General features: G+C 48.0%; 2 protein-coding genes across 10 annotated transcripts in view; both read left to right on the forward strand.

Moving 5' to 3' along the window:
* Positions 1-22,614, forward strand: part of LOC101939363 (zinc finger protein 777-like) — a 74,613-nt gene that overhangs the window by 41,959 nt on the left and 10,040 nt on the right. For 3 of the 9 annotated variants that reach the window (XM_065586539.1, XM_065586546.1, XM_065586545.1), the window contains exons 2-7: positions 8,314-8,517; positions 14,398-14,799; positions 17,433-17,559; positions 18,550-18,663; positions 18,853-18,966; positions 19,252-19,365. In XM_065586539.1, coding sequence (XP_065442611.1) covers positions 8,494-8,517; positions 14,398-14,799; positions 17,433-17,559; positions 18,550-18,663; positions 18,853-18,966; positions 19,252-19,365 — 895 coding nt within the window. In that variant the 5' untranslated portion in view covers positions 8,314-8,493. Of the gene's footprint in view, positions 1-7,755; positions 7,936-8,313; positions 8,518-10,653; positions 11,676-14,397; positions 14,800-17,432; positions 17,560-18,549; positions 18,664-18,852; positions 18,967-19,251; positions 19,366-22,614 lie in introns of those variants that run through there. The other 6 variants (XM_065586538.1, XM_065586542.1, XM_065586543.1 and 3 more) reach the window with 4 other exon arrangements.
* Positions 8,192-22,614, forward strand: part of LOC135981879 (zinc finger protein 398-like) — a 41,449-nt gene continuing 27,026 nt past the window's right edge. The window contains exon 1 of the mRNA XM_065586627.1: positions 8,192-8,313. The gene's annotated coding sequence lies outside the window, so the exon portion shown is untranslated. The remainder of the gene's footprint in view (positions 8,314-22,614) is intronic.

The raw sequence follows: 22,614 nt of genomic DNA on the forward strand, positions 1-22,614 counted from the left end.
AGGGAAACCTATATTTGGTATTTCAGAGGCAGTAGATAGACTGAATGTTAAGAACATTTTATTTTTATCTTAAATACTTTAGCAGTAACTATTTACTTATTAGACACATTTAGCAAAATACAAAAAAGAAATTAAAAATCATTGAACACTTAGACTTTTAAAGATAACACACAAAAACAGAGCTGGAGGATGAGAGCTGGGCTGGATTCTTAGGAGTGTTGTAGGAACATTTTGGTAAATGTTTAAAAACTTTATTTTGTTAAACAGTTTTATACCTGTTCTTTGTAGCTGCCATGCTTTAGCCTGGGGGAACCACATGTCATACAAAAATTCTCCCCAGCCTCATGACACATCATATTATCCCTTTTGCTTTTTCCAGTTTTTCTAATCACTTTTCACAGGGGGCCAGAAATAGTAAATAAATATTTACAAAGGCATCAGGAGTCATGAGTATACATCCTGGGGCAAAACGGCAAGACTGGTAATTTCTGCTGAATAACCCCCCCTGGACCATAATAACCCATTCCTTGTCTTTGCAGCCTGAGTGATATTTGATAGAATTACCTGAAAAGCAAAAAGAACTTTTGTTCATCAGTACCCCAAGACACACACTGGACCCTAAACGAAGAGCAGAGTGACTCAACGTGAAACCTAAAGGAACAATGGGTGAACAAAGCTATTGGCTACACTGTGCAGTTGCACTGGTGCAAAACTTCAAGCCCAAACATTTTTTTTTCACTGATACAAAGCCCTGTAATGTAATCAGAATGCATCAATATCTTTACTTCTGGAGCAATACTTTACAGAGCTAGCTGAAAAACAATTACTTTTCCCTCTCCTCCTCCTACCCCACCACTCCTAAATAAGACATTTTGGTTTTGTCTTAACCAAAGAGGAAGAAGTTCATTATGTTTAAAAGATATACTATCCGACCTTTAAAAAATAGGGTTAGCTTGTTTTGAAAGTTTTGCCTACACATCCAGTGCCCAGCATACAAAAAACCCCAACCAAATAAAAACTTCTCTACAGGCAGTTTACAAAGATGGGGCTATAGGCCTCTTAATAGGCGCATCGCTTGTAGAATGCACCCTCCTGAGTTACGCCAAATTTCAAAGCAATCTGACTAAGCATGCTGATTTTAGAGCACTTAGAAAGGTGAACCTTTAAACAAATGTCTTGCCCAAACCTATAATACAAGGGATCTTGTGGCTGAGGAGCAGCTGTCCAACCCTCCAACTAACAAGAGGGAAGCTTCTGATACAGTCTCCCACAGTATTCTTGCTGGCAAGTTAAAGAAGTATGGGCTGGATGAATGAACTATAAGGTGGATAGAAAGCTGGCTAGATCGTTGGGCTCAACAGGTAGTGATCAATGGCTCCATGTCTAGTTGGCAGCTGGTATCAAGCGGAGTGCCCCAAGGGTCGGTTCTGGGGCCAGTTTTGTTTAATATCTTCATTAATGATCTGGAGGATGGCATGGATTGCACCATCAGCAAGTTTGCTGATGACACTAAACTCGGAGGAGAGGTAGATATGCTGGAGGGTAGGGATAGGATACAGATCGACCTAGACAAATTAGAGGATTGGGCCAAAAGAAATCTGATGAGGTTCAACAAGGACAAGTGCAGAGTCCTGCACTTAGGACGGAAGAATCCCATGCACTGCTACAGACTAGGGACCGAGTGGCTAGGCAGCAATTCTGCAGAAAAGGACCTAGGGCTTACAGTGGACGAGAAGCTGGATATGAGTCAACAGTGTGCCCTTGTTGCCAAGAAGGCTAATGGCATTTTGGGCTGTATAAGTAGGAGCATTGCCAACAGATCGAGGGATGTGACCATTCCCTTCTATTCCGCATTGGTGAGGCCTCATCTGGAATACTGTGTCTAGTTTTGGGCCCCACACTACAAGAAGGATGTGGAAAAATTGGAAAGAGTCCAGCGGAGGGCAACAAAAATGATTAGGAGGCTGGAGCACATAACTTATGAGGAGAGGCTGAGGGAACGAGAATTACTTAGTCTGCAGAGGAGAAGAATGAGGGGGGATTTGATAGCTGCTTTCAACTACCTGAAGGGGGGTTCCAAAGAGGATGGATCTAGACTGTTCTCAGTGGTGGCAGATGACAGAACAAGGAGCAATGGTCTCAAGTTGCAGTGGGGGAGGTTTAGGTTGGATATCAGGAAAAACGTTTTCACTAGGAGGGTGGTGAAGCACTGGAATGGGTTACCTAGGGAGGTGGTGAAATCTCCTTCCTTAGAGGTTTTTAAGGTCAGGCTTGACAAAGCCCTGGCTGGGATGATTTAGTTGGGGATTGGTCCTGCTTTGAACAGGGGGTTGGACTAGATGACCTAGCTCAAACTAGCTACAGGAATAAAGGGAAACAAGAAAACTTTTTATCAATACATTAGAAGCAAGAGGAAGACCAAAGACAGGGTAGGCCCCCTGCTTAGTGAAGAGGGAGAAACAGTATCAGGAAACTTGGAAATGGCAGAGATGCTTAATGACTTCTTTGTTTCGGTCTTCACCGAGAAGTCTGAAGGAATGCCTAACATAGTGAATGCTAATGGGAAGGGGGTAAGTTTAGCAGATAAAATAAAAAAAGAACAATTTAAAAATCACTTAGAAAAGTTAGATGCCTGCAAGTCACCAGGGCCTGATGAAATGCATCCTAGAATACTCAAGGAGCTAATAGAGGAGGTATCTGAGCCTCTAGCTATTATCTTTGGAAAATCATGGGAGACGGGAGAGATTCCAGAAGACTGGAAGAGGGCAAATATAGTGCCCATCTATAAAAAGGGAAATAAAAACAACCCAGGAAACTACAGACCAGTTAGTTTAACTTCTGTGCCAGGGAAGATAATGGAGCAAGTAATTAAGGAAATCATCTGCAAACACTTGGAAGGTGGTAAGGTGATAGGGAACAGCCAGCATGGATTTGTGAAGAACAAATCATGTCAAACCAATCTGATAGCTTTCTTTGATAGGATAACGAGCCTTGTGGATAAGGGTGAAGCTGTGGATGTGGTATACCTAGACTTTAGTAAGGCATTTGATACGGTCACGCATGATATTCTTATCGATAAACTAGGCAAATACAATTTAGATGGGGCTACTATAAGGTGGGTGCATAACTGGCTGAATAACCGTACTCAGAGAGTTGTTATTAATGGTTCCCAATCCTGCTGGAAAGGCATAATGAGTGGGGTACCGCAGGGGTCTGTTTTGGGACCGGCTCTGTTCAATATCTTCATCAACGACTTAGATATTGGCATAGAAAGTATGCTTATTAAGTTTGCGGATGATACCAAACTGGGAGGGATTGCAACTGCTTTGGAGGACAGGGTCATAATTCAAAATGATCTGGACAAATTGGAGAAATGGTCTGAGGTAAACAGGATGAAGTTTAACAAAGACAAATGCAAAGTGCTCCACTTAGGAAGAAAAAATCAGTTTCACACATACAGAATGGGAAGAGACTGTCTAGGAAGGAGTACGTCAGAAAGGGATCTAGGGGTTATAGTGGACCACAAGCTAAATATGAGTCAACAGTGTGATGCTGTTGCAAAAAAAGCAAACATGATTCTGGGATGCATTAACAGGTGTATTGTGAGCAAGACACGAGAAGTCATTCTTCCACTCTACTCTGCTCTGGTTAGGCCTCAGCTGGAGTATTGTGTCCAGTTCTGGGCACCGCATTTTAAAAAAGATGTGGAGAAATTGGAAAGGGTCCAGAGAAGAGCAACAAGAATGATTAAAGGTCTTGAGAACATGACCTATGAAGGAAGGCTGAAAGAATTGGGTTTGTTTAGTTTGGAAAAGAGAAGACTGAGAGGGGACATGATAGCAGTTTTCAGGTATTTAAAAGGGTGTCATAAGGAGGAGGGAGAAAACTTGTTCACCTTAGCCTCTAAGGATAGAACCAGAAGCAATGGGTTTAAACTGCAGCAAGGGAGGTCTAGGTTGGACATTAGGAAAAAGTTCCTAACTGCCAGGGTGGTTAAACACTGGAATAAATTGCCTAGGGAGGTTGTGGAATCTCCATCTCTGGAGATATTTAAGAGTAGGTTAGATAAATGTCTATCAGGGATGGTCTAGACAGTATTTGGTCCTGCCATGCGGGCAGGGGACTGGACTCAATGACCTCTCGAGGTCCCTTCCAGTCCTAGAATCTATGAATCTATGAAAACCTCCTGAGGTCCCTTCCAACCCTGATATTCTCGGATTCAATTCTATGATTCTATGAAGGCAGGGTCTCAGTGGGATTCCAGGGACCTGAGTTCTACTCCTGCCTCAGCTACTGGCTTGGAGAGTTACTGTAGCCAAGTCACTTAATTATTTGTGCCTCAGTTTTTCCTCCCCTTCTGCAAATTACTCTGTACAGTACAGCTTTGTTGTTATTTAAACAGCCCAAAAATGTACTAGACACTTCACAGAAGGAATGTAGAGAAGGCTCCTGCCCTGAAGAGTTTACAGTCTAATTTTAGATGTGATGCAGTGACTCCGAACAGGGCCGGCTCTGGCTTTTTTGCCGCCCCCCGCTGGGGAGCGTGGCAGGGGAGGGCACTGAGCCTGGCCGCGGCCCAGCTCTCCCCAGCCGGCCGGAGGGCCGGGAGGAGAGCGGAGAGCCCAGCCGCAGGCCGCTCTCCCCGGTGGCAGGAGCGCCGGGGGGAGAGCGGCGAGCCCGGCCGCGGACCCGCTCTCCCCGACCGGCTGGAGCGCTGGGAAGAGGGCGGTGAGCCCGGCCGTGGGCCCACTCTACCCGGCCGGCCGAAGTGCTGGGAGGAGGGCGGCGAGCCCGGCCGTGGGTCCGCTCTCCCTGGCCAGCCGGAGCGCCGGGGAGGGGGGGGGGGAAGGTGGCGAGCCCAGTCGCGGCCCCGCTCTCGGGCCTGAGCACCGACCCCCTCCAGGTGCCGCCCCAAGCACATGTTTGGTAGGCTGGTGCCTGGAGCCGGCCCTGACTCCGAATAACAAACTATGGAGTGGAGGGTGCCCTTCCAACAAGTGTGGCAACCAATGGCAGCAGAGCTATGGTACGGGGTTGCTATTTATATGCATCAAAAAAACAGACTTCAACAAACTCCGAGAACTGGTGGGTAAGTTATCCGGGGAAGAAAATCAAAGGGAAAGAGGAGTTCAGGAGAGCAGGCAGATCCTCAAGGAGACAATATTAAAGGCACAACTGCAAACTATTCTGATGCAAAGGGAAGACAGGAAGAATAGTAAAAGTAAGGAGCTCTTTAAGGACCTAAAAATCAAAAAAGAATCCTACACCACGTGGAAACATGGTTAAATTGATAAGGAAGAGTACAAAACAGCACAAGTCTGTAGGGACAAAATCAGAAAAGCTAAGGCACAAACTGAGTTACACCTGGCAAGGGACATAAAAGGCAATGAAAAATGGTTCTTTGAATACATTAGGAGCAAGAGAAAGAGGAAGGAAAGTGTAGGTCCTCTACTTAGTGGGAAAGGAGAGCTAATAAATAACTGATGAAATCAAGAAAGCTGAGGAAAGCAACAGAGGGTCCTGTGGCACCTTTGAGACTAACAGAAGTACTGGGAGCATAAGCTTTCGTGGGTAAGAACCTCACTTCTTCAGATGCAAGAAAGCTGAGGCGCTTAATGCCTACTGTGCTTCAGTCTTCACTAAAACGATTAATGATGACCAGATTTAAACAATTTAAAGCTAATGTTAAAGTATATAATACATAGGTTGGGAAAAGAGTGTCTGTACAGCTGGGTATAGAGCTTAGATCATCCACAAGTACGAAGTTTGTTTTTAAAGGACATGATACATAGAGTACACAATCAGCAATAACCCAATTTCTGTGAATAGATTCAGCAGTACAGTTTAGATATCAGAAGCTGAATACTCAGGTACATCACTCATGAAAAGTTGTACAGGGATTTGGTTGTGGAAAGCAAAATATATCAATGAGTGGAGATTGTCCCTCAGTAAACACAATTAATATTAACAACTAGGAGGAAGGAATACAAGCCAAAATAGGGAAAGAAAGGTTAAAGATATTAGGTAAGTTAGATGTATTCAAATCAGCAGGGCCTGATGAAAGTCACCCTAGGGTACTTCAGGAAGTAGCTGAAGCAATCTTGGAACTGTTAGCAATTATCTGTGAGAACTGGAGGATGGGAAAAGATCCAAAGAACTGGAGAAGGGCAGACATAGTATCTCTCTTTGCAAAGGGGAACAAGGAGGACCCAGGGAATTATAGACCAGTCAGCCGAACTTCAGTACCTGGAAAGATACTTGAGCAAATGGTTAAACAATGAATTTAGAAGCATCCAGAGGACAATAGGGTTATAAGGAATAGTTAGCATGGCTTTCATAGATTCATAGATTATAGGACTGGAAGGGACCTCGAGAGGTCATCGAGTCCAGTCCCTGCCAGCATGGCAGGACCAAATACTGTCTAGACCATCCCTGATAGACATTTATCTAACCTACTCTTAAATATCTCCAGAGACGGAGATTCCACAACCTCCCTAGGCAATTTGTTCCAGTGTTTAACCACTGGCATGAATAAATCATGCCAAACCAACTTAATTTCCTTCTTTGACAGGGTTACTGATCTAGTGGATGGGGAGAAGCAGTGGATGTGATATACCTTGATTTCAGGAAGGCTTTTGACACAGTCCCACATGACATTCTCATAAGCAAACTAGGGAAATGTGGTCTAGAATGATGACATGACTATAAGGGGGGTGCACAACTGGTTGAAATACTGTACTCAAAGAGTAGTTACTAATGGTTTTCTGTCATAGTGGGAGGGTTATCTAGTGGGGTCCCACAGGACTCAAGCCTGGGTCCAGTACTATTCAATATTTTCATTACTTGGATAAGAGAGTGGAGAGTATGCTTATAAAATCTGAGATGACACTGAGCTGGGAAAGGATGCAAGCTCCTTGGAGGACAGGTTTAAAATTCAAAATGGCCTTGACAAATTGGAGAACTGGTCTGAATTCAACAAGATGAAATTCAATAAAGACAAGTGTAAAGTTCTACACTTAGGAAGAAGAAATAAAATGCACAACCACAGAATGGGGAATAACTGGCTGGGCGGTCGTGCTGCTGAAAAAGTCCTGGGGGTTATGGTGGATCACAAACTGAATACGGCTCGTCAATGTGATGCAGCTGCAAAAAAGGCTAATATGATTCTGGGGTGTATTAACAAGAGTGTCATATATCAGACACGGGAGGTAATTGTCCTGCTCTGCTCGGCACAGGAGGCCCCAGCTGGAGTACTGTGTCCAATTCTGGGTGCTACAATTTAGGAAAGAGGTGGACAAATTGGAAAGATTCCAGAGGAGAGCAACAAAAATGATAAAAGGTTTAGAAAACCTGACCTATGTGGAAAGGGCATGTTTAGTCTTGAGAAAAGAAGACTGAGGGCAGACCTGGGAACAGTCTATGTTAAGGGCTGTTAGATAAGAGGATGGGGATCAATTGTTCTCTCTGTCCATTGAAGGTAGGACAAGACATAATGGGCTTAATCTTCAGCAAGGGAGATTTAGGGCAGGTATTCAGGAAAAGCTTTCTAGGGGCCATGTAGTAATTGTTGTCAGAAGGGGGTTGCAGGGCAATGAAGTTTGAGAATCCCTGGTCTAGGTTACTTGGTCCTGCCACAGCGCGGGGGGCTGGACTTGATGACTGCTTGGGGTGCCTTCCAGCCCCACATTTCTATGATGCGATGCTTTTGCTTATGAGGGGAAGCTCCCTGCAATTCTGCTGTGGCCAGCAGTTGCCCCCGGCGTCTCTGAGATGAGCCTGGCAGTGGCACACAATCGGGGTGGGGGGATTAATTCACTGGGAAGCCCCCCGGAAAGGGGGAGAGCAGGGACAGGAGGATCCCAGCTGCGCAGCCCCCTCCTCTGCCACCAGCAGAAAGCCCAGTCCTGTTGCCCCCCTTCCCAAAAGGGGGTGGAGGTGGGTGGGTTTCCCTGCAGAGCAGGGGGCAGGGGCTAAGGCCTGCTGGGGAGGGCTGGGGGGCCTGTCTGGGGTGGGGGATGAGGCGTAGGGGCAGGAGCCCGCCCAGCCACGGGGGCAGCCGCTGGGCCCGGCTGGGGGGGCGGGCGGCCGGGGGGGGGTCCCGCTGAGCGGAGTGGGGGGATCACGGGGCCGCAGCGCCCAGGGGAGCGAGGCTGGGAGACCCTCCCCCGGTTCTGCGATCCCCCCGCCGGCAGGGGCCGCTGCCGCCCCGCTCCGCCCCGCCGCTCCCGGGCCCCGGCAGCCAGGCCGCGGCTCCCTCCCGGCGGCGCTCGCTCTGCTCCGCCCGGCAGCGGGGCCGGCCCGTGGCGAGGCGAGGCGAGGCGAGGCGAGGCGGCGCCGGGACTCTGCCCAGCCCGGAGCGGGAGCGGAGCTCGGGTTCGGGTTCCGGTCCAGATCCCGCCGCCCGGCTCGTTCCCTCGCCCGGTGCCCCCAGCCCGGCCAGCAGCGCTCCTCGGGCCGCGGTGAGGGGCGAGCTCCGGGCCGGGACAAAGGGCCATGGCCGAGCGGGCCGCTGCCCAGGTAAGGGCCGGGGCCGGGAACCCCCTGGCTGAGCCCCGGGGCGGGCGGGGGGATGATTTTCATTGGTACCGGGGGGTGCCACGGACCGGCCCAGCCCAGCAAGTATAAAAACCTCCTGCCGGAGTGTGGGGCCGGGGCCTTCCCCACAGCAGCCCCATAGCCCGGCCCTGTTTCAGCTTTCACCGTCCTCATCCCTGCCCCATCACTCTCCGTCAGGACCCACGTTATTATCGGCACTGGAGTTGTGGCAGGCCTTTTAATCGTCGTGTTTCACAGTTTTCCCTGTGGGGTTTTTTCATATCTCAAAGTCCCCCCTTGGGGTTCATTTGAAATGGTTTTTGTTCTAGGCCCTGATCCTCTGTAGGTGCCTGTGCAGAGCCCCACTAAAGTGGGCGTGCGTGGGTCTGAGACACAGAGTCCCATTGGAGTCACGCGGCGCATCACACAGGGGCATGCGGATGCAGAATTGGGGCCTTGACCTATTATCGGTTGGGTGTTCGGTGCCAGGAGCGAGTCAGCCATTGGTTTCCGTTAAGCCTCTGTAGCTGCTTTTGGGAAATTAAATGTCAATTTAAAAGAAAAAAGCAGAAGTCTGGCAAAAGTGGTTGGAAATCGTAGAGGAAAAATAAACCACCAGACAAATCTGGATCATGGAACTGAGAAATGGGAAAGAACAAGACAATCATCTTGTCCATTCCCATACCCAGGCCTTTGTGCAGTCTTGGCTTAAGTCTCCCAAGCAACAGTGCTCCCACCCCTTTTCCTGGGAGACTATTCCACAGAGGAATATTGACTGTTGTTTTCTGTGAATGCGATAAAGCCACTCATACTAAGAACGACATTTGTTGGTGTTATATAGAATTTTAAAGAGTTGTTTCCATGTGTACCAAAGATGGTTGCATAGCCCTCTGGGGGACAGGTACAAACTAATGTCATGTCAATTGTATTTAGTACTGTGATTACATTTTGATTCTCTGTCTAAACCACGCTTTTTGTTAATCGTATTAAACTCAACACGTGCTAGATTGTGAATCTCTTACTCACATGAGAGATCCTTCCACTGCATCCCATTGTCAGTGGGAGCAGTCACATGTGGAAGGAAGGGGTTTGTGTTTGTCAGGCAAAGAGAATTGAGTTGAAAATGCACCAGGGTTGTTTTTAAAAGTAAAACCACATCTCCAGCAAGGGGACAAGTACTAAGAGTTGCTGAGCACCTGCTGCTCCCCTTGAAGCTCATGATTTGGCCCCAAATTTATTCTTGGTTCCTTTGAAGTATAAGACAAGCAACATTTGCTGAACATTTGTGAGAATTTACAAGTGCCGTTTTGACCCCCAAAATAATTCCATGTTGTTCCACAAATTCAACAGAAACCTATTACATAAGAATGGCCGTAGTGGGTCAAGTATCAGAGGGGTAGCCGTGTTAGTCTGTATCCACGAAAACAACCAGGAGTCCGGTGGCACCTTAAAGACTAACAGATTTATTTGGGCATAAGCTTTTGTGGATAAAAAACCCCCTTCTTCAGATGCAACTGAAGAACCCAATCTGAAGAAGTGGGTTTTTTACCCACGAAAGCTTATGCCCAAATAAATCGGACTTCTCGTTGTCATAGTGGGTCAGACCAATGAACCAATCTAGCCCAGTAGCTTGTCTTCCAACAGTGGCACCGATGCCAGATGCTTCAGAGGGAAAGAACAGACCAGGTAATCTTCTAGTGATCCATCCGCTGTTGTCTAGTCCCAGCTTCCGGCAATCAGAGATGTAGGGACACTTAGAGCATGGGATTGTCTCCCTGACCATCTTCACTAATAGCTATTGATGGACCTATTTTCCATGAACTTATCTAATTCTTTTTTGAATCCAGTTCTACTTTTGGCCTTCACAACATTCCCTGGCAACGAGTTCCACTGGTTGACTGTGCGTTGTGTGAAGAAATACTTCCTTTTGTTTAGTATTAGAGAGGTAGCCGTGCTAGTCTGGATCTGTAAAAAGCAACAGAGAGTCCTGTGGCACCTTTAAGACTAACAGACGTATTGGAGCATAAGCTTTCATGGGTGAATATCCACTGCGTCTGACGAAGTGGGTACTCACCCACGAAAGCTTATGCTCCAATACATCTGTTAGTCTTAAAGGTGCCACAGGACTCTCTGTTGCTTCCTTTTGTTTGTTTTAAAGCTGCTGCCTGTTAATTCAATTGGATGGCGTCTGTTTTTTGTGTTACGTGAAGGGGTAAATAACACTTCCTTATGTACTTCACACCAGTCATGATTTTATAGACCTCGATCATATCCCCCCTTAGTTGTCTTGTTTCTAAACTGAACAGCCCCAGTATTTTTAATCTCTCCTCATATGGAAGCTGTTCCAGACCCCTAGTCATTTTTGTTTCCCTTCATTATACCTTTTCCTATTCTAATGCATCTTTTCTGAGATGGGGTAACCAGAACTGCACCCTGTATTCAAGATGTGGGTGTAATCGATGTATATAATGGCATTATGCTATTTTCTGTTTTATTATCTATCCCTTTCCTGATGGTTCCTAACATTCTGTTCGCTTTTTTGACTGACACTGCATGTTGAGCAGATGTTTTCGAGAACTATCCACAATGCTCCAAGATCTCTTTCTTGAGTGATTTCAGCTAATTTTAGACCCCATCATTTTGTATGTATAGCTGGGATTATGTTTTCCAATGTACATTACTTTGCATTTATCAACCTTGAATTTCATTTGCCATTTTGTTGCCCAGTCACTCAGTTTTGTGAGGTCCTTTTGTAACTCTTCACAGTCAGTTTTGGACTTAACTCTCTTGAGTAATTTTGTATTATCTGCAAACTTTGCCACTCACTGTTTACCCCTTTTGCCAGATCATTAATGAATATGTTGAACAGCACTGGTCCCAGTACAGATCCTTGGACCCTGCTATTTATATTTCTTCACTTTGAAAACTGACCATGTATTTCTACCCTTTGTTTCCTGTCTTTTAACCAGTTACTGATCCATGAGAGGACCTTCCCTCTAATCCCATGACTGCCTATTTTGCATAAGAGTTTTTGGTGAGGGACCTCGTCAAAGGCTTTTTGAAATTCCAAGTACACTATATCCAGTAGATCACCCTTGTCCACATGTCTGTTGACCCACTCAAAGAATTCTGATAGATTGGTGAGGCATGATTTTCTTTTACAAAAGCTGTTTTGACTCTTCCCCAACAATTCATGCTATAGTTTCAACCAGTCTGCCTGGTACTGAAGTTAGGCTTACTGGTCTGTAATTGCCGGGATCGCCTCTGGAGCCTTTTTTTAAAATTGGCATCACATTAGCTATCCTCCAGTCATCTGCTACAGAAGATGATTTAAGCAATAGGTTACATATCACAGTTAATAATTCTGAAATTTCATATTTGATGTCCTTCAAAACTCTCAGATGAATACCATCTGGTCCTAAAAAGAGTGGTTCAGGTGTGGGAATCTCCCTCACATCCTCTGCAGTGAAGACTGATGCAAAGAATTCATTTAACCTCTCTGTAATGGCCTTGTTTTCCTTGAGTGCTCCTCTTCAATCGTCTAGTGTGGCCCCACTGATTGTTTAGCAGGCTTCCTGCTTCTGATGTACTTAAGCTCAATTTTTTTTTTAATGAGTGAACATTCCTTTCAAGGGAAAGAATTATGGGGCAATAGACACAGAATTAAACACATGCTCATAGCTAATACTGTGCTATGCCTATATACCGTACAAATGTTTGTGAAAAGCAGGCTGAATTTACTTTAGTTTTGTTTTCTTACCAAAAGAAATTGAGTAGAACAGTAATTTTCTAGTATGGCTATAGATTTCTCCCATTTGTTAGGACACCTATTAAAATTAATTTGGGGGTATGTGATGTTAGGGCATAGCCACACTACAAGGTTAGGTCAGCTTACGTCAACCTAACTATGTAACGTACATGCTATAGTGTTCCTCCCGCGACTGTAACTCACCTATTACTCCGACCTAGTAAATCCACCTGAACGAGAGGCATAAGGCTTAGGTCGGCCTAGTTTGGGTGACACAATGTCTGTATAGACACTGCCTTACTTGCATCGCCTGTTGGCTGTCAGGGTGGCTGACCGCTGGAGTTGTGAAATTGACAAGAATGGCAGTTTCACTGCTGGTAGAGTCCCTGTTTCGAAATTGAGCTTGGGGGTGGAGGGGAGGGGGAAGTGTTTTTTCCAGCTGTGAGCCCCAGAAGTGCTGACAGCTGGAGCCTCACTGCCCTGCGCTGAGAGACTGGGCTGTGGGCTCCCCACAGAGCTTCCAACTGGAGCCAGCTGTAACCCGGGCTCTCTGATCCCACTACACACAGAGCTCCCAGCTGGAGCCTGGCTGCCGCCTGGGTTCTCATCTCCCCACTCCGCATGGAGCCCCCTCTGCTGGGAGCTGAGAGCCTGGGTGGCATCTGGGCTCTCAGCCCCCTAGACTGCCCCTCTTAAGTCAGTGCAAGTTCTCCTGGTGAGGACATGCACCACTGACAGAAGGAGGGTAGCGTGGACGTGAAAAATGGCAGTGATTACTGTGGTTGCTGTAAGTCCACCTAAGGGCTTGTCTTCACTAAGGGGGTCAGTCGACCTAAGTTACGCTACTCCAGCTGCTATGTGAATAACGTAGCTGGAGTCGACTTACCCCGATGTCTTCACTGCGCTGTGTCGACGGGAGACGTTCTCCGGTCAACTTCCCTTACTCTTCTCAGAGAGCTGGAGTACCAGAGTCGACCGGAGAGCGCTCTGCCATCGATTTAGCAGGTCTTCACTAGGCCCGCTAAATCCATCTCTGAGCGTTGATCTCCCGGTAGTGGAGACAAGCCCGAACTTAGGTGGATTTAATTGTGTGGTGTAGACGTGGCCTGCCTGGAAAAGGAGCTAAGTTCCAGTGCTCAGTGTTGTCACTAACACCGAGCATGGTCCTACAAACAGGAGGATAATTTTTTCTCTCATTTATCCTGGTGCCAATCCAGAGTAACTCCATTGACTTCTGTGGAGTTACTCTACATTCATCCTGGTGTAACTGAGAGCAGAATTTATCTGCCAACTGCAGTGCTTGCTCTGCATTTTGTCTCCAAATTACTACAGTGGTTGAATAGCCCGAAAAGTGCTTTGAGGTCTGATTCTTCTGATGAAAGACGCGGTGGAAATGTCAGAGTTTAATACCAGGGGTTTCTTTTTGCAATGTGAATACACACACAAATAACTCTCCCTTTCACTGGTGTGACGTTAGGCCTGAGTTATGCGACAGCATCAGTGGTAACATTTTGCAGTTGCATGTTATTGACTCTTGCCAGAGAAAGAGTTGCTGGATGTGTGCGTCAGGTGCATTACAAACCAACATCAACGGAATAGCTTGAAATAGAAAGCACAAGTCACCAGCACAGGAAAAATACTGGGTTAGGAAAAGAAGCAATTACCAAGGCAAAGGAGGGGAAAAAAAGTGCCTGAAACTGCTTAAGAGCCATCTTGGAAGTGAAAATTGTGCAAAGCTGATTAAAAAAACCTGATCCTCGTTAACACCTAAGGCCCCTTTATGCTTCTCTAATGGTGTAACGGGACATTACTGAAAATGAGGATCAGGTTCAAATATTAGTAAAACATGGTCATTGTCTGTGCAATGCAGCTATCAAGCGTCAGCCCGATGCAGTCTAAACCGTCAGTTATAAAACTAGCAAATCAGTTGTATAATAGTGTTAACATGCTTTTTATGGTCACAACTGGAGTGTGACCCTATAAAAATAAACATCCAGACATAGAGAGTGCTGAGTAGCCTGTGGTGAGCAGTTCTTGCACTTTCTCTTTGTAGCTGGGTGTGACAGATGGTGATGGGACCCCAACTTGATCTCAGTTTCTCTTCTTGTGAATAGGATCAGGAGTGGGACATGGAGTCCCAGCAATGGACACCTTTCCAGCCCTCTACTGTTCCTCAACAACCTTCTGCTAAAGAGACAAAGCCAAACTCTGCAGAGATTTCGCTGTGGACTGTTCTAGCTGCAATTCAAGCAGTGGAGAAGAAGGTTGATTCTCATGCCACGCGGTTACTGAACCTGGAGCGTAGAACAGTGACAACAGAAAAGAAATATTTTGACTGTGAGAAAACGGTAGTGGATTTTGGGAACCAAATGGAGAGTAAGTGGGCGGCGCTGGGAACTCTGATCCAGGAGTATGGGCTGCTGCAGAGGAGGCTGGAGAACATGGAGAACCTGCTGAAGAACAGGAACTTCTGGATCCTGAGACTCCCCCCAGGCACTAAGGGGGAAATCCCCAAGGTAATGATGTAGCTAATAATATTCAAGAACTGTAGTAAAACAGTTTTCATTATATCTCTGATGATTACCGCCCTGACTCTAACATTCCCAAACGCCTTTATGCCTGAAATTTTGTATACGTGGCCTGTTGGCAGCGGAGGGATTTTCTGGGAAAGTCTCGTGTTAAATGGGCCCATTATTTTTGAGAGAGGAACATTTTCAAAGGGTTTCACTCTTCAAAGAGTCTTTATTTTTGTAAAGTTGACTTCTCACACAACTTGGTGTAGAAACTCCATATCTGTTCGTTTTCCTCTGTGAGATCTAGTGCAATATGTTATATAATGGTAGAAACTTGAGTGAATCTGAAAGCACCATGTTGTGTCTGTGGACTTTATAAGCTTTTTGATCTTGCCACGTTTATAAACTCTACAGCAGTAGCCAGTGGAATTTGTAAATTCTACAAACCAAATACATTTGAGGTAAGTTGGTTAGAGCTCTGCAAGTATGGCCTGAACCATCTGTGCAGTCTATAGGCCAAATAGTTTGCTTCAAGGAATTTGGAAGCTTTATTCAATTTATAAATTGTTATTGAGGTTTGTGCTGTTTATTTTAACTCACTCGTAGGTAGCAACAGAGAGTCCTGTGGCACCTTTAAGACTAACAGATGTATTGGAGCATAAGCTTTCATGGGTGAATGCCCACTTCGTCGGACACATGCGTCTGACGAAGTGGGTATTCACCCATGAAAGCTTATGCTCCAATACATCTGTTGGTCTTAAAGGTGCCACAGGACCCTCTGTTGCTTTTTACAGATCTAGACTAACACGGCTACCCCTCTGATACTTCACTCATAGGTGTCAGCCTCTCTCCCCTTCTCATCAGATATTGAACAGGGCTCTGCAGGGGTAACTCGGATTATTGCCTTTTCATTACTCTTTACAAAATCTTGACTGCTGTGAAGTGTCATAAATAAAATGAAATCCATCAGCTAAATGAACGTTGTATTGTATCTGATCACAAAGGAGCAGATGCACAAACCGTTACTCGCTCTGAGCAGTATCTTCATCCACCACTAGTCCCACGGAAGTCACTGGAACTACTCTTGAAGTAAGGGCTTGTCGGCATGGGGAAGTTACTGCAAAATAGTTGTGGTGTGTATTTATTTGGCGCATGCAATCTGGTCAAGCCAAGCTACAGCGTTCTTATCAATGATGTTCAAGGCATGAAAACCGCCAGGAAGTTGAGTCATTTTGCTGTCCTCAACAATGTGTGTCATGGTTTGTGGCTGCCCACACCAACCTAATGGACTGTCTCTAAAATGCCACCGAAATTCCGCTGCAGCACAAATTTCATGTCCAGTGTGAAACCGGTTCAGAAGGCTCCATTGCCTTCAGAGTAAATCAAGCCCGGATTGATGTTGAGTGGGGTCTGAGACAAGATAATTATTTGTCACTTTCTCTGCGGATCATGAAGCTCGCCACACATCCTCTACCATAAATCCCTCACCTGGTAAACTTATCCACAAAGGGCGCCGTGAGGGCAGACGACCATGTGGTGGATTAAACAAGGCTTTAATTAATGGTAGATGTGGCATATCACGTAGTTTCATCATGAGCTTTGCTACCCTTTCCTCTCTGCGAACATTGGGTGGAGCAATATTGCAGAGATCCAGTAACCATGGTAGAGGAGTAGATTTAAGCGTGCTTGAAATAATACGCATGGCAGAATTACGTTGTACGTCGATCACCTTTGTGTGAGATGAGCGAGCCCAGGCTGGAGTGCAGCACTCCACTGCTGAGTCACAGAGTGCCAAGGCTGAAGTGTGTAACAGTTGGGCCTTGGTGCCCCATGGCGTCCCGGCCAGTTTTCTGAGCAGGTTGTTGTGTGTTTTGACCTTACTTGCTGTCTTTGTCAGATGGTCACAAAATGTGAGAGTTCTCTCCAACGTGACACCTAGAAGGACCGGGTGTGAATCGTGCTTTATTCGCGGACCATTGAGAACTACGTTCAGCTCTCTGCCCGTTTGTGCATGACGGAAGTGGAAGGCGCTCGCCACAGTCTTACTTCTACTTGGTATCAGGCGTCTCCGACGACAATATTCGGCCATATGGTGTGTCTAAAAAGCAGAGTACCCCCATGTGGACGCTCTTACTCGGCACTAAGACTGCCTTCTTCTGTTTAGGTTAATCCACTTCCAAAATGGATTAACCTACACTACACAAAGGCACTCTTAGTGTGGAATAGCTGTTCTGCACTAGCTCTTCTGAAATTCTTCCCCATGTAGACACGCTCTAAGATACTGCTCTGTGGGAATGAGGGTACCAGTGCTTTGGCATTCACAGTGGGCTTCCCAGTAAGTAACACAAATGATGTTCTTCTAGAGAGTGTGGTCATTCCTCTCCCTTTTGTTCCTCTCCTCATGTTTGTGTCTGAATTCTGGGCATTCGGAGGGGAAGCATTGTGGGTTTCTGTACAGTACCTGGAACTCTTATGGAAGCTGTAAAAATAAATTATAATAATGAGAAATGTTCTTGTGTGTCGTCGTCCCCACCCCCGACTCTTAAAGGCTACAGAAGATGAAAGAGGCAGTTGACTTTATGGCACTGGGGTGCCATACAAGGTGCTGAATGAATCTGTAACCTCTGTGATTACAGGTCCCGGTGGCATTTGAAAACGACTCTGTTTACTTCTCTGAGCAAGAATGGCAGAACTTAGACGAATGGCAGAAAGAGCTTTACAAGAACGTGATGAAGGGGAACTATGAGTCTCTGATCTCGCTGGGTAAATATTGGTTCTCACTCGTTTAGTAGATGTTCTGCAATCTCAGATATTCATGGGCCAGCTCCAGCACTGGGCTAATGGATTTGCACTTGACATAGAATCTTTGTGATGGGTCAACACATTTTTCACTGTTATTGATGCCAGTTTAGAATGAAAGGTATGCAGGGATGACCTGGTCCCTCCATCTCCAGAGCCTTCTGGTTGTGGATAATGGTTGCATTACTTGGAAGTACGCATCCAGAAACCTGCTATGTTCCATGTGTGGTGCTGATGAAAATCTCCTACTGAACAGGGTAACAGAGGAAGAACACCAGGGGCAGAGAATTGTTCGGTGGGAAATGCACAGAGGCAACATTGTAGTTAGAGGGAGGCATGACCGCATGTGCTGTTGGTGTAGTACACAAGCACCGTGGATTATGGAGGCATTGACTTGATGGCCTGTGGCTGAACTGTGTGTTGGAGACACCTGGGCTGCTGGAAACCTCACAAGCTTTGATGGGAACAGGTTGGATTAAAGGCAGTGGGCAGGAGAGACAAGGGGCCAGATGGGGAAAAACTCAACAAAGGGGAGGGATCGATGGACAATCAGCTTGTGGTGGGATCTGGTGCTTGTAATCCACCCTTTAGGTCTAATGTAGGAGACTAATAAACCAAGCAGGTTCTCATTCTGGTCTCAGGAACTGTGGACACAAAATAACCATCGCTTACCCCCTAGACAGGCTCTGGCCTGGATGGGTCTCTGGCCTGACGGCAGGTTAATAACTAGGGAAGTAGCTTAATACTTAGTGCCTGAAAGATAACGCTCTCTCTCTGCATGGAGAGCCCTGAACCTCCAGCAGGCAGCCCTGCTCCTCCCTCACCAGGCATTTGTTTCTCTAGGAGCTTCGTTCCCATTACGCACCACTTCGAGCAGTGACGGGGTGCCTAAAATCTCGTACTGCTCAATGCAGCATGGAGCCAGGGAACGCTGATGTGTTTTTCCATCAATAGACTATGCACTCTCCAAACCTGACCTTCTGGCGCGGATTGAACGAGGGGAAGCGCCCTGCGAGGGGGAGGAGGGAGACGTAGAGGAGAGCGAAATCCCTGCAGAGCCCAGCACAGGTAAACTCGTCATCTTTTCCTTATTTTAGTGCTTTCCGTGGCGTCCTCTCCATCGTATCTAAGCAGGAAACAAAGGTGTTTGTGAACTGCTATAGATGCAGTTTTTCAGCTCTGGCTGAGTGACTCGTTAGCAGCTACAGTGTAGAGATGTTAGAACAACATAATGGGATTTCTCTTTCCCATGCACAGAATCACTGGTGTATACACCGGACGCGACCTGCCAGAGTGAAGGCGAGGAAGAGCCGTGCATCAAGGGACAGGAGAACTCGGAGGAAAGAGAGATCCCGGCTGAACCCCCAGTCGGTGAGTGCTGTGCTGAAACAGCAGTGTCTTTGTAGCTATCTTGTCACAGAATGCGTGGAGTGAGGTAGGAGAGAGGCCCCTGCTTTAGAGAGCTGGGGAAAGCTCTTATGAAAAGGGGCAAAGGGAGCAGAAGACACGGGAAGAGAAGTCCTGTGTAAAAGCCATCCAGCTTGAAGTGAACCTGCTGGCGGTTGCAAGGGGAGGACAGAAGGATGCTGCGATGGGGGCAAAAGGGATTCACAGAAGAGAGTCAACTTGCCGCCTGTTTTCTCTTTCCATGAATAGAGTGCGCGTTTTCCGAGCCAAGCTGTGTGTCCCGGGTAAAGCGAGAGGAGGAGCTGTGTGTCGAGGAGCAGGGGCCCTCTGAGGAAGTGGAAATATTCTCAGAGCCCAGCACTGGTGAGTTATCAGCGGTCTCCCAAAATGCTATGCAGTTGGAGGTAGAGCGGAGAGCTGGCACCATACAGGGACTTCCCGGGGTGGGGGGAGGTATATGTGGAGGGGGAGGAAGCGGGGTGGAGCTGGGAGTGTTCTTGCAGGCTCGTGAGGGGGACAAGGGTCCAGAGCCAGTCTGAGGACAAGGGGAGTGGGAAGGAAGGGCTTAAGGCCAGAGTTGAGTACAGAATTTCCCCCTAACGGAGGGAAAGTACCAGAAACATGTGGCAGCTTAAGCAATGGAGTAACCCACCCCCAAAATAAAACAGACACATGGCTCCTGGTCTCCCTCTCTCCCTCCTGATGCTATGGCAGTGACCACCTTGTGGGGGAGACAGAAGACGACCAGGGAGGGTCCCGAAGATGAAATAAGACAAGGCGAGTACCTTGGCTGGGAGGGACAGCTCCCTGATCACTTTGTGGGGATGCCGGGCCCCATGGTCAGCTCCTAGCTGACGGTTCCGTCCTGGGGCTGCCAACCAGGAGTATGGCCCATTCAGTCTGTCGGGCCACCAGTGAGGAGCCTGCCCCCTGCATGGGGTCTCATAAGCCCTGCCCATGCTCACTGGCTCCCTGCTATCATCCCCAGGCACCCAGATGGAGCGGAGTTGCTGACTCCAGCCCTGAGGAGGGGTTGGGGAATCACAAAGGTGTGGTTGGGGCTCAGGTGCTCTGGACAGCTCCAGAAGGCTCCGAACTCCAGAGGCCAGGCCTGAGGACTGGGCCATTAAAGCTTTCGGTCTTTGCTCATAAATCAGCCCCGACAGACCGGATAGCTTTGGTTACTCTTCCCATAATTCCTCCCCCCTGCTCACTAATGCTGGCACCGATGCATTTAGAAATGAAAGCTGGATTCCAGGTACAGTCTAGGGTTGTCAGGCGTCCGGTTTTCGACCGGAACACCCGGTTGAAAAGGGTTCCTGGCAGCTCCAGGCAGCACCGCTGATCGGGCCGTTAAAAGTCCAGTTGGCAGCGCAGCAGGGCTAAGGCAGGCCCCCTGTGCCTGGCTCCGCACAGCTCCCGGAAGCGGCCGCCATGTCCCTGCGGCCCTTAGGCGGAGGGGGCAATCAGGGAAGCTCTGTGCGCTGTCCCCGCCCCCAGCAGCACAGCTCTCATTGGCCGTGAACCACGGCCAATGGGAGCTGTGGGGACAGTGCTTGCGGGCGCGGGAGGTGTGCAGAGTCCCCCTGGTTCCTCCACCTAGGGGGCCGGACATGCTGGTCGCTTCCGGGAACTGAGCAGAGCCAGGGCAGGCCGGGAGCCTGCCTTAGCCCTGCTGCGCTGCAGACTGGGAGCTGCCTGAGGTAAGCACCGCCCAGCTGGAGCCCAGGCCCCGATCCCCCTCCTGCACCCTGACTCCCTTTCAGAACCCACACCCCTGCCCCAGCCCTGAGCCCCCTCCCGGAGCGTGCACCCCACACCCCCTCCTGCACCAGTTTTTCTAGTAGCTGTGTGGAGAGACACTAAGGAAGTAACCCTGAATGCAGTGGTGTTGTAGTCATGTTGGTCCCAGGGTATTAGAGAGACAAGGCGGGTGAGGTAATATCTTTTATTGACCCCCTCCTGCACCCCAACCCACTGACCCAGCCCAGATCCCCCTCCTGCACCCTGAACCACTCATTTCTGGCCTCACCCCATCCTGCACCCCAACCCTCAGCCCAGTGAAAGTGAATGAGGGTGAGGGAGAACGAGCGACGGTGGGAGGGGGAATGGAGTGAGTGGTGGGCAGGGCCTCTTAAAAGGGGTAGGGAAGGGGCAGGACCTCGGAGAAGGGGCAGGTCAGGGGTGTTCGGTTTTGTTGATTAGAAAGTTGGCAACCCTAGTACAGTCTCACAACAGCGGTATAGAGAGGGACGATGCCCTCTGCCCAGTGGGGAGATGTCTCTGTGCTGCCCCGAACTGCATTGGCTCTTTTTGTCACCAACGTTGTCGTAAAAGCTCTTAACTAATGAACAGTCTGTTCCCACCCCATGGGTCACTTCCTGTTTTTGAGGTTCCTCCCACTTTCTGAGTACGTGTTTTCCCAGGTTGTTTCCCCCTCAATGTGCTAATTGTGTTTTCCAGGTTGAATTTCCTTTTGTTCTCTTACCCACCTTGTTATCTTCTCCTGGTCGTTCCTCTTGATGTTGTAACCTGCCCAGTTTAGTAACCTGTGTCAATCCCATTAATACGCTATTTACTCCTCCTCCCAGTCATTAGTAAAGACCTAAAATAAGCCTGATCCCTGCTTTGCCCTGTCGGACTCCTCCCCCTGACTCGATAGCTGTTGTTTATCGATGCTCTTCGTGCACTGCTCTTCGTGCACTGCCCTTTGGCTGGGTTGTGGTCCGTATCACAGGTTCATAGCCAAGCCCGTCGGAATGAAATGCTCAGATTGGAATGGCCAGATGGCGTGGCCTGGTCTCCCTGGAGGATTAGCCTGTCAGGGTTCTGGGAAGATTGTGAAGCCAGCTTGGAGATGAGAGGTGACTGGAGAACTGTGGCAAATGTCCTGACGATGAAACCTTCTGTGTGGTCTGACCCATTGTGACGGGATCCTTGTGCACAGACCGTGGTCGTCCTGCCCAGGCATGGGAAACGATTAGCCTGCTCATGTTTCTTCTTCTGAGAAGGACATCTGCGCAGATACTCCCAAGGGAGCAAAGGGGAAGGTGCGTGCCCAGGATCCAAAGAGCCATTGGAAATGAGCCCACTCCCTTTGAAGACTGAAAGATGCTGACCCATTTGTATAGGGAAGGAAGCAGCAGCGTAGACAGTTTGAGCAAAGGAAGCTTAGTGAAAGATGCTGTAATGTGGCGATGGCTGTGGGACGGTGGTGGTGACGTGGAGAACGTCTCATGTTCCTGAGGTCTCAACACCTACAATAACCCAAACCGAGGCTTCTAAAGAGCGTGTGACTGGCTCCCTGCCGGGGGTTGTGAGGATGGACGGAGGGCCTCCTCCAGGGAGCACCGAACCTGAGGGAGAGAACAGAGGCAAGGGGCATGGTTTTGAGAGCCCGCTGGACAGACAGTGGCTGTAAGGATGAGCAGTGCTGACTGACAAGGCTATGAGAGAGCTTTATCATGGAAAGCCACAGCTACCGATTTCCCCCCTTTACTATCGAAGTCTCCGAGCCTGCTCTAGTGCGGCTAGCCACAGTCGCCGCTAGACGAGGTGAAGTTTAAGTGCTGTTCTCTGTTTCTACTTCTCTCCCGTTTGTATAAAGTCTCT

The sequence above is a fragment of the Chrysemys picta genome, chromosome 2 (genome assembly GCF_011386835.1).
Source record: "Chrysemys picta bellii isolate R12L10 chromosome 2, ASM1138683v2, whole genome shotgun sequence".
In the NCBI taxonomy this organism is placed as follows: Eukaryota; Metazoa; Chordata; order Testudines; family Emydidae; genus Chrysemys; species Chrysemys picta.